The sequence below is a fragment of the Barbus barbus genome, assembly GCF_936440315.1.
Source record: "Barbus barbus genome assembly, chromosome: 10".
Taxonomy (NCBI): Eukaryota; Metazoa; Chordata; class Actinopteri; order Cypriniformes; family Cyprinidae; genus Barbus; species Barbus barbus.
In genome coordinates this window covers 18,838,910-18,852,940 of record NC_136738.1, presented here as the reverse complement: position 1 = coordinate 18,852,940, position 14,031 = coordinate 18,838,910, and the positions used below count along the sequence as shown (strand labels likewise).

Below are 14,031 nucleotides of genomic sequence, written 5' to 3'. Positions count from 1 at the left end.
AAAATTGATGGTTTGAGTAATAGCTTAAAAGAAAAAATTATGTTTTACTGAAATCCTTTTGAGTTAATTATTTAAAGCAAACATCAGACTCCTTTTTAAAGGTGGATCATTCTTTTCTAGGCTATAGCCTATAGATGTACTATATAAATATTACTTGTTCTTTGTGGCTTCAACATAATTTATTTAATACTCTTTCATTTAACCATTTTCAACCATTTAATGTGTTTTTTTTTTTACAAAGAATTTTAAAAAGGGTGTCTTACTTAAATCAATACAAAATAAAACAAATAAAGTAGTGTTTAATTCTTATGGTCCAGCTCTTTGGTAACATAATCAATCTTCTGATACACATCAGCACAACTGATCGGCAGTCACTGAAACTGTTTTCTTGACAGTCCTAAAAACTCCAGAGCATTCCCAGCAAGCAGTTTATCCTAAACAAAAGAGTACAATGAAGATGAGCTGTAAAATGACAATGTATTTGCAATTTCATGTTTGAAATGAAAACTAGTGTGTTCAGACAGACAAATAGCCAGACAAATATAGACATATAGCCTAGATAGATAGATAGATAGATAGATAGATAGATAGATAGATAGATAGATAGATAGATAGATAGATAGATAGCTGTTTATCTTACCTTTAGTGACCTATCAAACTCATCCATGGATTCAATTAATGTGCCTGGCTCCAGTTCCCCCAGTGGAAATGGGTAATCTGTGCCTAACATCACTTTATCCTGCAAGAAACAGAATCCTTTAATAAAAATAAAGTAGCAAACTAAAACTAAAATAGCAACTAAAATCAGAAGTGTATATTGCTGCACAGTTTTTATTTCCAGAATACAAAGGTCCTGGATGCAAAAATCTTTGCCATTTCATCAGTTAGAGTTCATCTAGATTGCTCCTTATGTAAGATGCTAACTAAATATTATTGTGCCTCTTATATTACAGGTAGATTTTGTATTATTGTTGATGTAAGAATTAAAATAGCTACCTTTCCTATGACATCCATGAGTAACTTTAGTGAAAGTGGGTCATGCACTAGAGAATCAGTGTAGAAAGATCCTAAGTATTTGCGTGGGTTGCTCTTGTTGTCGGTTGCACAAAGATCAGGTGATCTTTGGATCAGGAAAGATTTAAAGCCGTGCTCAATTCGTCCAATGGTGTATCGGAAAGCACCACCTGGAACCTCAAGACGAGCAATGGCGAAAAACCTGTCTTTATTGCTCAAGGTTATCATTACAGATGTTTTGCTCTCCAATAAAATATAAATTGATTATCTAAAAAATAATATGAATATTGTTTTACCTCCATGGGCAAAGCAGACCTTAAGTTTAGGAAATCTTTCAAAAACACCTCCAAAAATCATTGAACAAATTGCCACTGTAGTTTCTGCTGGCATACCTTCAGAAAAAAAGGGGCCAAACAATGATTACAACATACTGCACAGTACTAGTCTTCCACAAAACCACAAACATATTTAAAAACATGAAAAAAACAAAAAAATTAATAATAAAAAAAAAGATTACAATCAGATTTTGTTTTTTATTTACTAAACAGAATCTGCTATAATATATACAGTTAGGTCCATATATATTTGGACAAAGGCACAATTTTTCTTATTTTAGCTGTTGACCAAAACATATTCAAGTTACAGTTATATAATGAATATGGGCTCAAAGAGCACACTCTGAGCTTTAATTTGAGGGATTATGCAACATAAAAAGGCCTGGACGTCCCCAGAGGACAACTGTCAGGAAGACCACCCGGAACAGAAAATAAGCAACGGTTTCTGACGGACTGATAAAGTAGTTGCTACTTCCAGCAGACTGATGCAAGAGCCAGCTCTGAATACCACAACACAATTAATAACCTGTCAAATACTGCCACCTGATCTGTAATGACTCCCAACGATGTTATTTATGGATATCAATGCCTGACAAGTACTATTAAAGAGAAGTTTGAAGATGACTTACTTCTCCCCTGCCTGATTCTCTAATCGGAATCAATGTCCATATGTGTCCGCCAGTAAACTAAAATTTAGTAAGTGTGACAGGAACTACCCTGTAACAACAACAGTGGTGGATGATCGGAGAATCCTCTCCATGGTAAAGAAAAACCCTTTCACAACATCCAGCAAAGTGAAGAACACTCTCCAGGTGGTAGACGTGTCACCGTCAAAGTCTACAATGAAGAGAAGACTTCACGAGTGCAAATACAGAGGCTTCACCACAAGGTGCAAACAAGGCCAGATTAGGCTTTGCCAAAAAATTTCTAAACAAGCCAGACCACTTCTGGAGAAGCATTCTTTGGACAGCTGAAATTAAGATCAACCTGTACCAAAATGACGGGAAGAAAAAAGTGGGCATGAGCGTGCATGGCATGAGCATGAGCGTGCATGGTTTCCAGTGGCACTGGGTTACTGGTGTTTAGTGATGACGTGACTGGATGAATTCTGAAGTGTATAGGGATATACTCTATGCCCAGATTCAGTCAAATGGAGCAAAGTTGATTGGGCGGCGCTTCATAGTACAAATGTATGATGACCCAAAACACACAGCAAAAGAAACCCAGGAGTTTTTGAAGGTAAAAAAGTGGAATATTCTGCAATGGCCAAGTGAATCTTCTGATCTCAACCCGATTGAGTATGCATTTCACTTGCTGAAGTCAAAACTAAAGACAGAAAGACCCACAAACAAACAACAACTGAAGTCAGCTGCAGTAAAGGCAAAGCATCACAAAAGAGTCTTTGGTGATGCTCACATTTATGCATTTAGCAGACGCTTTTACCCAATGTGACTTACATTCAAGTTACAGTTTATACATTTTATCAGCTCTTGCTTTCCCTGTGAATCGAACCCATGATCTTGGCGTTGCTAGCACCATACTCTACTATTTGAGCTACAGGAAAGTTCTAGACTTAAGGCAGTTATTGCCTGCAAATGATGCTCAACAAAATATTAAAAATGAACATTTTATTTATGATTATATTTATTTGTCCAATTACATTTAAGCCCCTGGAAATGGGGGGACTGTGTATAAAAATGGTTGTAATTCCTAAACTTTTTATGTTATATTTTTGTTCAACCCCTTGAATTAAAGCTTAAAGTCTGCACTTCAATTTCACCTTGATTGTTTCATTTTAATTCTATTCTGTGGCATACAGAGCCAAAATTTGAAAATATTCAGAAATGGGCCTGCTGCTGTTGATCAGTGTGTCTGAAAGATACACATTTAGTCTCTGGTCCATGTCCTGAATATGATTCATGGCTTGCTGATACAAAATATATATGGACTACAAACGTATATTTTTGTTATTAGGTTGTCACTCATTCCTGTAGGTTGTTACGTCAAGACACTCAATCAAACCCACCAACTAACCAAGGCAGCCAGTATTTTGCCATTCTACCATCTGTCTGCATGTCCCATGGATACACAAATATTGAGCAGTTGAGTTCCTCATCGGCCTGTAGGGAGATGCAAAATATTGATAACAATATTTCTAGTTTTAAAATGGCCTACAAACTGAGACAAATCTGAATGACTACTTGACAAAATAATCACAAAAGAGACCAAATATTTTAGTGTGCTGTGGCATGTGCTACCAAAAGCAAATGGACTTACAGCATAGACAGGATATAGCTCTGGGGCATTGAGGTTCCATGTGTTTATATGAGAGCCAATTTGCACTCCAGGGAATCCTAGCTGATTCACACACCGTCTCATCTACTGTACTGCCAGATCTGGGGCCTGCATGGGCAGAGTACCCAGCCCAACGAAACGCTTTGGATATCGCTTCACTGTAGCAGCCACATCATCATTCAGTATCCCACAGAGGTCCATTGTGTCATGGGGGTTGGCCTTTAGAAATCCAGAGAACAATCATTTACAACAAAGAATTTAGCAGAAAAAGTGATGAATGTCTATTTATAGAGGAATTTAATCTCTAATATGATCTAATATATAATCGAACATAGGGAAAAATATTAAAAGGGAAGAAAGCTGTCACTGGGGCGGTAAGGTACAAAAGCTAAAAACGTTTTTATGTGTATCTTATTTACCCCTAAATGGTACATATTAGTATTTTAAAAGGACATGACAGAGTGTACCACTTAAATTCTCATGTTAATTTTCATGTTACATCTTACCCAGTAGCTGAACATCACGGGCACAGTGGAAAGGGCCTGTACTGTAACTCCTAAAAAAATGAAAACAAATCTCAGTAATAAATATAACAATGAACTAAAGTTGAACTTGTCTGAAGATAATGAAGAAAGTATTTTAGATATAAAAATGAATTATATATTTGATAAAAAAGGATCTGAAAACAAAACCACATCAAAAATTTCATTGTGAAATAAATAACCATTGCTTTACTGTCTTTACCATGCTTGTCCATATCTCGGATCCGAGCTTCTGCATCCCAGCAGTTTTCCTGGATCACTCTAAACTATTTTCCATCCTTCATCATTTTACATTCTCCCTGGTACACACAAACCCATGCTGTTTTTCAACAGGAAAAATGCACTGATTTCCACACTTCGTATTTTCAGCCACTCGGTGGCAGTGTGGAGAAAGGTTAAATGCATACAGTAATTCAATGCGCTGGACTTTAGTCTGGAAGGAGGTGCAAAGTTTTTAGCATGACAAGCACATTTTACATCAGCAATGTTCATCTGCAGTGCAGAGAATATGAGTTTCATTTCAAAGTGGTAAATTGTGATGAAAATGTTTGCTATAATTATCATTATTGCAGTTGTTCAGTCTATATCGTTGTTCATTTATTACAAGGTACATTATGTTTTTAAGACACAGCTGAAATGGTAAGAGTTATCAAAGTCTATGTGTGGGTGTGTTTATATATGCAGCAGCCGTATTGTTGTGCTCAAGGTGAACTGGTTATAGCTTGACATTTTACTGAAGCTAAACCCCATGTGGAGCTCTACAGCTGCTCAGACAGGGAGTGCAGGGAAGGCCTGCTGTCCTCTTTTTCCACATACACAAGCACTACTATCCTGCCAATATTCTCAAGAATGCGTGCTTTCTAGGAAGTCTTGCTCATTTGGTTTGAAAAGAAAAGCAGTTGAGCCTGAAGAGGAATTACTGCAAACAACTGGGCTACTTCAGTGACTCACATCAAAATGTTTTAATGAGCAGTTATGTACACTATTCTTATGTTTATTCAGTGTTTCTGCTTTAGAGTTCTTCCTACTGCACCGATGAACAGAATAAGCTGAGCATCCGAGTAGACCAGAAACCACCTGAGACACCAGCTGAAGCGCAGTACAGAACAATCCAATTACTCGAAAGGCCTGCAGGTATAAAGAAAGCTGGCAGATGCTTTAACATCCTCCTGCTCTGAGTGGAGGATCAGATCTGTCTCTGCTGCCCACTCATTCCTCATGGGGGTCGTAACATACTTGCACACACTCACACTTTCTCTCTGGAAGAGCTCACAAGAGATCATGCCAGCTGGATCTATGGCCAAGCATGCAGAACCCTTTCCGTCCAGCTGGTGTTCTTCTACCAGCATCACACTAAACTGCAGACTGAGCTGATTTTCTCCATGAGCAATGATCAGGTGTGTAAAGGGTGTATTAGGAGAACATTTATCATGTTCCAGTGCAGATATTTGCAATGTTAAACTTACTTTGCAGTGATCCTGCAGTTGAATGAATCCACCATATCCATATCTCTGAGAAACATGAAGAGAATTTTAAGACGCAATTTTACATTTTACTATGACAAATAAATACATTTGATAGAAATAAATACAGCTTAAATACTTAAATAAATGTAAAATACATTTTGATTTAATTTGCATGTTAAGACATGAGAAATGATTAATAGAATCATCCTCAGTTCGCTCAGATAAACAAGCAATAAAGGTCAGGGTTAGTGATCAAACCCTTTCGTTTAACAGATGCATACATTTTTAGAGTAAAGTGGTAGTAGTAGTCTTGTTTAACACTTTCAGCATTTAAAAGACTATTGGTTTAGCTATTAACATCAACATCTGATAATCTAAAATTGGACAAGCAGAGTTTTCTTAATATGTAGACATTTTCTGTATATTAAATGCTGGGGGAAAACAGAACAGATGTACAGCTGACCAAAATATATTAAAATCCAGCAGGGCAATTTAGAAGTCTGTCTGTAAAAGCAAGGAAATGTTAAATAATGAAAAACTGTTGACAAATATGTTATGAGCAAGGTAATCTTGGTTAACCTATGATAGCACATTATTTAAAGATAACTTTCCCTCCTTAAGCAACCTACCTGTTTCAGGTCAGGCCATTCCTTTGGTAAAATATGATTATGAATATCAATCTTCATTCTGTTGATACTGAGAGCTCAAATCGTAGGCCTGAAGATTTGACAACCTTGTAAAAGGAATCTTCACCCCTCGTGCAGTTTGTGAAACAGAAGACAAACATTCCCACCCCTGTCCTGTCTTCTGGACCAATGAAAAGCCCTGAGAAGAGACACACCAGCCAGTATTAGCTTGTCTGCAAGAATTCAAAGTTATTGTTTGAACAAATTAATATCTTTGCAACTTATGAAATATATGGCAGATTTTTACATGCAATACCAATGGTTAAAATGAATAAACACAAAAATAAGGTTTAAAAATCCATAAGGAGAGACTGCTGTCTGCAATTACTTTCAGGAGTATTTCAATGAATTCAGGAATGATCAGCCCTGCCTTATCTATTTACTTTACATCCTTCACAACAGTGTCCTCTAGCGGTTACTGGGGAAGGCAGGAAACCTTTTCATTGTTGACAGTTTGTTCAGTTTTATCGATTGCCACATATGCGAATAATATTGAATAATATTTAAAATATATAAACTAAAAATCATAGATGATATCTGACTATTTCAATTTGGTAAGAGCAAAATTTGACTTTTAAGAAATCCGTGTTAATTAAAATGTATTTAATCCACGCAGGCTACTGTATTCTCGTTTGGGGAAAAAATTATCATTTAAAAAAAAAAAAAAACTCACCAAGATCACGTGACAATACACGACCAAATTACGGCAAAATCGCCACCTTATTCTGTTTTTGAACTTCCGTTTTTGCGGTAGCATCACTGTTGAAGAGTAATTAGCTGGTGAAGTGGATTTAGCCTACTTATTGTAAAGTTAACGAAAGTTATAATGTTGTAGCTTAATGTTTGAAGCAGATGTCATAACAAATAGGCTATCAGTGGAATACTTTAAAACGAACGGTTCATTTCTAAATTCGTACGAAATACCTGTGGAAGACAGAAGACAACGAGCGCAACACTGAAAAGGGCGGAGCTACATAGTCTTCTTTGAGGTGTCCTTCAATGCGCAAAAACACCATTTGGAATTCGCATAGTGTCTGTGTTCACGGAGTCCTTTCGTTTGCATGTGTTGTTTTCTATCGGGAATGAAAGCGAAGTAGTGTGTGACTTTTGCCTGCAGTTTGGTACAGGTTTATCTCACTAGAGAGAGCGATAATGGAACGACAAAAAACATCAATTGTTGTCCCTCGAACCCTGTACATCGCTCGGAGCGGGTTTCTTTCACTAACGAGGAAATGGAAATCCCGGACTGGATCATGAGCCTCACGGAAAGGTTTGAGCAGGGAGGGAAAAGTTACTGTCGCTCCGTTCCACTTGATTTAAATCCTGTCCGTTGCTTGGTTACATGCGAAGCTTGGCGCGTTGGATTCTTTTAGGAGGTGTTTTCGTTCGCAGTGAATGGATATAGCCAATATGCGCAGCCACCTTTCAACACAAATTCGGGCGAAAAAGGTCCACTGTCCATTATTAGGCGTGAAGAGATGTAGCCTATGAATGACCGACCCTTCGTACAGAATTCACTTTCAAACCAAGCAGCTTTCTGTCGGTATCTGGTCTGACCAACTCAAACCCATTGCGGGCGTAGGAAAAGAGGAGCAACCTTGCCCCCCCCCCCCCCCCCCCCCCCCCATCCCCCACCCCCCCCGAAATATAAGTTACTAAAAATTAAAGCTTGTTTGGCTACATAATATGTAAATCAATATCACAATTGTGTTATATTAGATTAAATCACACTTTGTATTTAAAACAAGTGTGTTATTGCTGCGCAGCAGTAGCCTATTTAAGACTTGAGTAAATAGAATAAAACATGTTTGGAAGCAAAAAAAAAATCATAATATTATAAAGTTTGTCATTATCTGACTGAAGGTTGGAGACAGCTATGTGTGGCAGGTATCAATTGCACCTGACAACATCGTTTCTAATGTCACTGTTATCCTATACAACTGTGCTTTATCGCCTCGATCAGATGATGCGCAAAAGTCAAGATATGTTGAAACCAGACAGCGATATAACATCTTCCTCATCCCCATGTCAAATTACAGTTGGGTGGCTGCAGTTCTTGCGCTCGGATTGGAGTTGTTCTCGGTGGAAGGGTGGGGTGGGGGTCCGTTGCTGATGCTGGGCAGATTGCGTTTATCTCCGCATCTCTGCTCCGCTACCCTTAATGCTGCCACTGGATGGCTGCGCGTAACACTTCGACGTGAGATCATATATTGAGGGCTTCATCTGATTTCAGAAAAGAAGAAACCAAACAAACATGACAGACAGTACGACTTCTGATCCATACCCTGTTCCCAATCCGACTATTGTGGACCCGTCGGCTGTGCTAAACGGACAATGCGCCGCTGCCCAGGATCCGAACCTACCCAAAAGAGGGAGCCAGGGCGATCCTTTCAACATGGACCGGGACCAGGAGATGAAAATCACAGATAGCGTTGAGGGCCAAGGTAACACGCCTCATCTCTCTAACATACAACAGATCGAGCTATACTTTTCTGGAGTAGTTTCAGAAATGCGTTTTTAAAGTGTAGGCGAATTTATTTGGGATGTGATGTGAATAAGACTGAAAGGCTGGAGAAGGTTGCAGTCCAGTGGAGCACGCAGGCGCTCTTGAAGATATTAATAATTCAGGTGAGCACAAAACACTCGCAGTTTAAGTTAAGAAACAGACCAGAGAAAGAGACTAAACATCATTTCTTGGCTTGCAGACAAAATACGATTAGCTTGTAAGTGAATAGATGGACATTGTTTATTATATGAAATTGTTCTGTGTTTCAATGGAGCAGCTTGATTTGTTTCATTCAGTTTCGTCACGTCGCGCTCTGTGTCGCATTGAGTCTGTTTCATAGGCTACTTCACCACAAGTTTCTCCATAAGTTTCATGTTTGGAAAAAAAAATGTTTTGTGGATATTCTAATATATCGCATAGGCTATTTCGTTCGTTATGTTATTATCATAAACTTTGTTATATATAAAGTCACTTATGCATTCTTAAGCTTTCGTTAACTTGCATGTTAACAAAACTCTAACCATTTGGAGGGAACAAATGTTGTAGTTTACGATCTGGCCATCTATGATGGTTACGTCTCTGCTGTAAAGCTGCTACTCCTCAAACTGAATCTACACTGACTCGCACCTCCAGTGGAGCTGTTCAGAGGTGCATCTGATCTCATATCAGCACTTCTACTCTTGAAGCAGCATTAGTCTCTGCACCTGCAGGATCTGAGTGTGGCTGTATGCTGTAGCACCCCCCTGTGCAATCAGTTTGAGCCTCTGAATAATTCATAAGACCCTTCAATTCTCCACTGGTGAAATTGTGGGGGCATTAGAATGAGACTAAGAAGCCTAAGAAAAAGACAAATTAGCGAAGAAGCAGAAACAGGAGTTTTAGTTAAAAGTAGCAGTCTGTTGTTTACAGTCTCAGCACTTGGAGTATTTTTTATTTTTTGAAAATTTATGCTAGTCTACTATTTTGGTATCATGTACTTCAGATAAGGTCTGTCTGCTCAAGACTTGCAGTTACTCAAACCGGCAGTGGCAGCCATCAGGATGGACAGCTAGTTTAGGATAGAACTGCATTGGCAGCTTTCAGTAAATTCTTGGCACATAAAGCAAGCATAAACTTTAGGCCGTCATGGCCAGTTGGCTGTCAGAATTGTTGGCACTGCTGTCTTATACGTTTTAAGAAAAAATTCAGATTTTGTGTTTTTTCTACTTAATCTCAGTGATATTCAAATGCCCGGTTTCACAGATGGGGGTTACAATGGGGCTGACATATTTTAAGATATGTCGGAGCAAGATATATTCAGTTGAGACAGCTCAAACAAGCATTTTAGTCTAGAACTATCTTAAGCCTTGTCTGTGAACCGGGGGATGGTGGGGTCACAATTGATTATTAAAATAACATGGATTAAAAACAGTTTCTTCATATTTATTAATTGAATTTGGACATGCAGCCCTTTTGTCAAAAATGATGCATATGTTTTTAAAGAGAAGCATATCCTGTTTTTCTAAGTTACATCATTAATGCCGAAATGGCTTAATTCCACATACAGCTTTTCCTACAAGTTGAATAAAAAGCAAATCTTTTAGCTGATGCCCTTTATGCCATTAAGAAGAATGTTTCTCTCTCTTTCATGCAAACCCTATTAAGCATGGAAGAAATTCTGGGTCATGTGGATGTCCTGCTTCCACATGATTAGCAGACAGGCGGAGTGGGGGCAAGACCTTTATGTTGAGTTGTAACATTTTATGTGCCTATAGTCATGGGAAAATGCAAACTGAGCAAACTCACTGTGTGTAAAGGTTTCTAATAGATCAGTAAGAACAAAGTTCAGCTTGACTGGAGTGTGTTTTTGGTTCGGAAATGAAATAGTTTGGATCTTATGGGTTATATTTGTGTGAGAGCAAAACATGCTCGCGATCCTGGCTGATGAAATAAATCATGTGAGTGGCCACATTCCCCAGCTCTGTTTTTCAGCTCTTACAATCACACTGATTGACCACCAGTTGACTCTGTGCTCATAACCCTCAGCATGTGACTTCTACACGCCGACAGATCAGTTTGGTGAGCATGGGAGAAGATAAACACAGCCACCCACTGTCACCATGACATAGCTGCCATTCATTTTGAACAGATGACAGAGGCATATTTGAATTTCACCTCTTTGGCAAACACAGCACAATATTAACATTGCTCGGAGGCTATACAATAGACAGTCAACGGGTTCTGCTGATTCTGTTCACTTAGTCTTATTCATAATTACACTCATGGATTGAATTTGTGCTCTGTGGTGTAGATTTATCTCTAATAACGCCTTGACAAAGACTCTGTTGAGGGACACAGATGTAGTTTCCTACACTTTAGGAACTGCATGTCAAGGCTGTTTATGCCTCAGAGTGAAAAATAAAATGATAAGTGTGGGCCCAATTTGAAAATAATGACATAAATCAGCATATTAGAATGATTTCTGAAGGATCATGTGACACCGAAGACAGGAGCAATGGCTGCTATAAATTCAGCTTTGCATTCACAGGAATAATCTACATTTTAAAACATATTAAATAAAAAAAGTTGTGATATTTTGCAATATATTGCATTTTAGTGTATTTGAATAAAATAAATGCAGCCTTGGTGAGCATAAAATACATCTGTCAAAAACAAATAAATCTTACCAATTCCAAACCTTTGAACAAAACTGACATGTGATATGAAGTCAAACAGCAAGATATAAATTAATTCTGATATATAAAGTCACAAATACATTTTAATATATTTAATTTACTCTTTGTTCCTATGTTATTTTACTCTGAGGTGGAAACAGGCTTTCATCGCTGTCTCGTCTTCCAACAGCTAAAGATCTCCCAGGGCTGCTCGCAAACAGCATTTAAAGCATCATATCCTTTGTAACTTGATACATGCTAAACATAATTTTTGTCATCTAAATCTTGTTTAAACCATTTTGCTCTGCTAATTAAACAGAGCCAATGCTAATCTGACAGTGCATATTCATTTCTGCTCATCTTTGCGTCTGACATAAAGCTCTTTAATATTGCTACCCGCCTTAGGCTCAATGCCTGTCATGGTCCAGGGAGTAAATAATCAGCCCCTGTTTGTTCTCCTAGTGCACTTAATCTAATTGTATAATGGCCTTTAACCACTGTTTTATTTACTCTTTTGACAGGTCTCTTGGAGAGCAGCATGCGCCTGAAGCCTCATGAAGCTCAGAGCTACAGGAAGAAAGCTTTGTGGGTGTCCTGGATCTCCATTGTGGTGACGCTCATCCTGGCTGTGGCAGGCTTCAGTAAGTTCATGTTGATGCTTTTCCTGTCTGTGGCAGGCAGCCTTCAGGATGTTCAGCTAGTTTAGGTTAGAAGTAGTTTCAATCACCCACAGACCGCCCACAGTCTGTTCTCTGAATGTCTGGTGCATATAACACACAAAAATGGAAAATACTACTTTCTCAGTCTGGCAAGCTTCAGTCTGATTGGCTGACTGAGTTATGATTATTCTGATTACATATTTTCTTTACGAGCATTTGCAGTGATGCCCCACAGTTAATTTTTTCATGCCTAGTTTTTAGTCTATTACTGTGGTTTTATGAATTTAAGATAAATTAAATGGACTAAATGGCATATTACATTTTAGTTGAATCTCGTCCTGTCTAAGAGGGCCATTTTTGGCCTAAATAAGCTGCAATGTGGACCAGACCTTATGCTGTTGAGTCAAAGCCCTGGCTTTGTGAGACTTGCTTCAACTGCCAATGGCATCCATCAGGATGGGCAGCTAGTTGAGACTAGAACTGGCAGAGACAGTCCTCAGTAAATTCAAGTTTAGGCTAGAACTGGCAACTGTGATATGTAGGCGGTCAGAATAGTTAAGTTAAATATTTTAGGATTGCTAGTAGTTGAGGTGTGTTTTGGTAATTACAGGAAATTTTTATTGCATTATATTGATAATGTTAGTTTATGATAAAGATTTCAGAGGTGTTTGCTCTCATAGTAGAGTTAAACATTTTTGTATTTTTTTTGGTCAGAAAATAGACACGGTTACATAGCTTTATTTTTTTTTTTATAGCTGAGGTATAAATAAATGAATAAATAAAAAATAAATAGTTATTCATTTTAAAGATATTTATTTTATGTACTAATTAATTTATTTGTATTTTTATATATTTATAATTGTTATGCAATAAAGTAACTGAAAAACTATTGATAAAGCATACAAAGTGTCTTTGAAACGTACCTAATTTACCTTAAATTATTTGGAAAGATATCAAATTTATCAGCAAAATAGACTGTGCTTATATTTTTTGCAGTCTTGCAGATGACTTGTGCTTTTTTGTCAGGTGGAAAATTTGAAAGCAGAAAACATCAGCACCTCGGCTGCTATTTAAAGCTGATGTGTGTAATTTATTCAGTGTTGAATCACTCTTGCTATACAAGATTAATATGTAGAGACAACTTAGGTAAGCCATTCATAGATTGAATTGCAATACAGTTGAAGTTGTGGCAATGTGGCACAACTAAGTGGTCTGAGCGGTCCAGCATTGGCGTTCTCAGAAATAAATTGCACAATGTATTGTAAAAGTTATATATTGTAGTTTTTTATTCTTTGTTTTTTAGTATGTATCTCTCATTTTTGTACATATATTCAGTAATGCTTTGCATTGATTCTTTAGTGGGATTTTTTTCTTGCCTCTGCTGCCTTTTTTGTACGTTCTTTTAAGCTGCTAAATATATAGTGTACTTTAAAATAGGAGGGGGTCATTCTCTATAGGATCCTTTGCATTAAAACATTCTTGACGTTAGCCTCTTAACTCCTCACAAGACTGCATGAGGCAAAATGTAGCAAAGGAATTTTGATCATTTTAAAGGAGGTGTAACATTTGTGCAGCAGATACTCATTTAAAATGTCAAAGATCTGAGAATTTACAAGCAACCTTGTTTCTTTGATGCTTTTTCTGTCTTCACATCCTTGATTTAGCGATAACTAGGACAAAGAGGACTTCCACACAATTCTTAATTAGAATAAATGTGCTTTCAATATATCATACCGAAACACAGAATAGAGTATATGAAGATAAAGCCTTTGTTTTTGCACTTGCACAAAGATGAAGTGAAGGAGAAACTAAATGTGAAGGGTTTACAGGATGTTTCAGTATTTGGTTGCCAGATGACGATGACTCCCCTGCTG

General features: G+C 37.7%; 2 protein-coding genes across 2 annotated transcripts in view; one reads left to right on the top strand and one right to left on the bottom strand.

The window, feature by feature from the left end:
* Positions 1-371: 371 nt before the first annotated feature.
* On the bottom strand, positions 372-6,338 carry acmsd (aminocarboxymuconate semialdehyde decarboxylase; the record flags this gene model as incomplete). The annotated part of the gene is given in 12 exon segments (XM_079427196.1): positions 372-434; positions 641-739; positions 997-1,184; positions 1,311-1,406; positions 3,376-3,469; positions 3,627-3,728; positions 3,732-3,863; positions 4,151-4,200; positions 4,389-4,452; positions 4,456-4,485; positions 5,653-5,697; positions 6,282-6,338. Coding segments are annotated over 12 exon segments (1,020 nt in total).
* Positions 6,339-8,592: 2,254 nt separating this feature from the next.
* The window catches only part of tmem163a (transmembrane protein 163a), a gene marked incomplete at both ends in the record, with an annotated part of 35,031 nt that continues 29,592 nt past the window's right edge, over positions 8,593-14,031 (top strand). Inside the window, 2 exons of the mRNA XM_079427218.1 lie at positions 8,593-8,782; positions 12,020-12,139. Of these exons, the coding sequence (XP_079283344.1) occupies positions 8,593-8,782; positions 12,020-12,139 (310 nt within the window). The remainder of the gene's footprint in view (positions 8,783-12,019; positions 12,140-14,031) is intronic.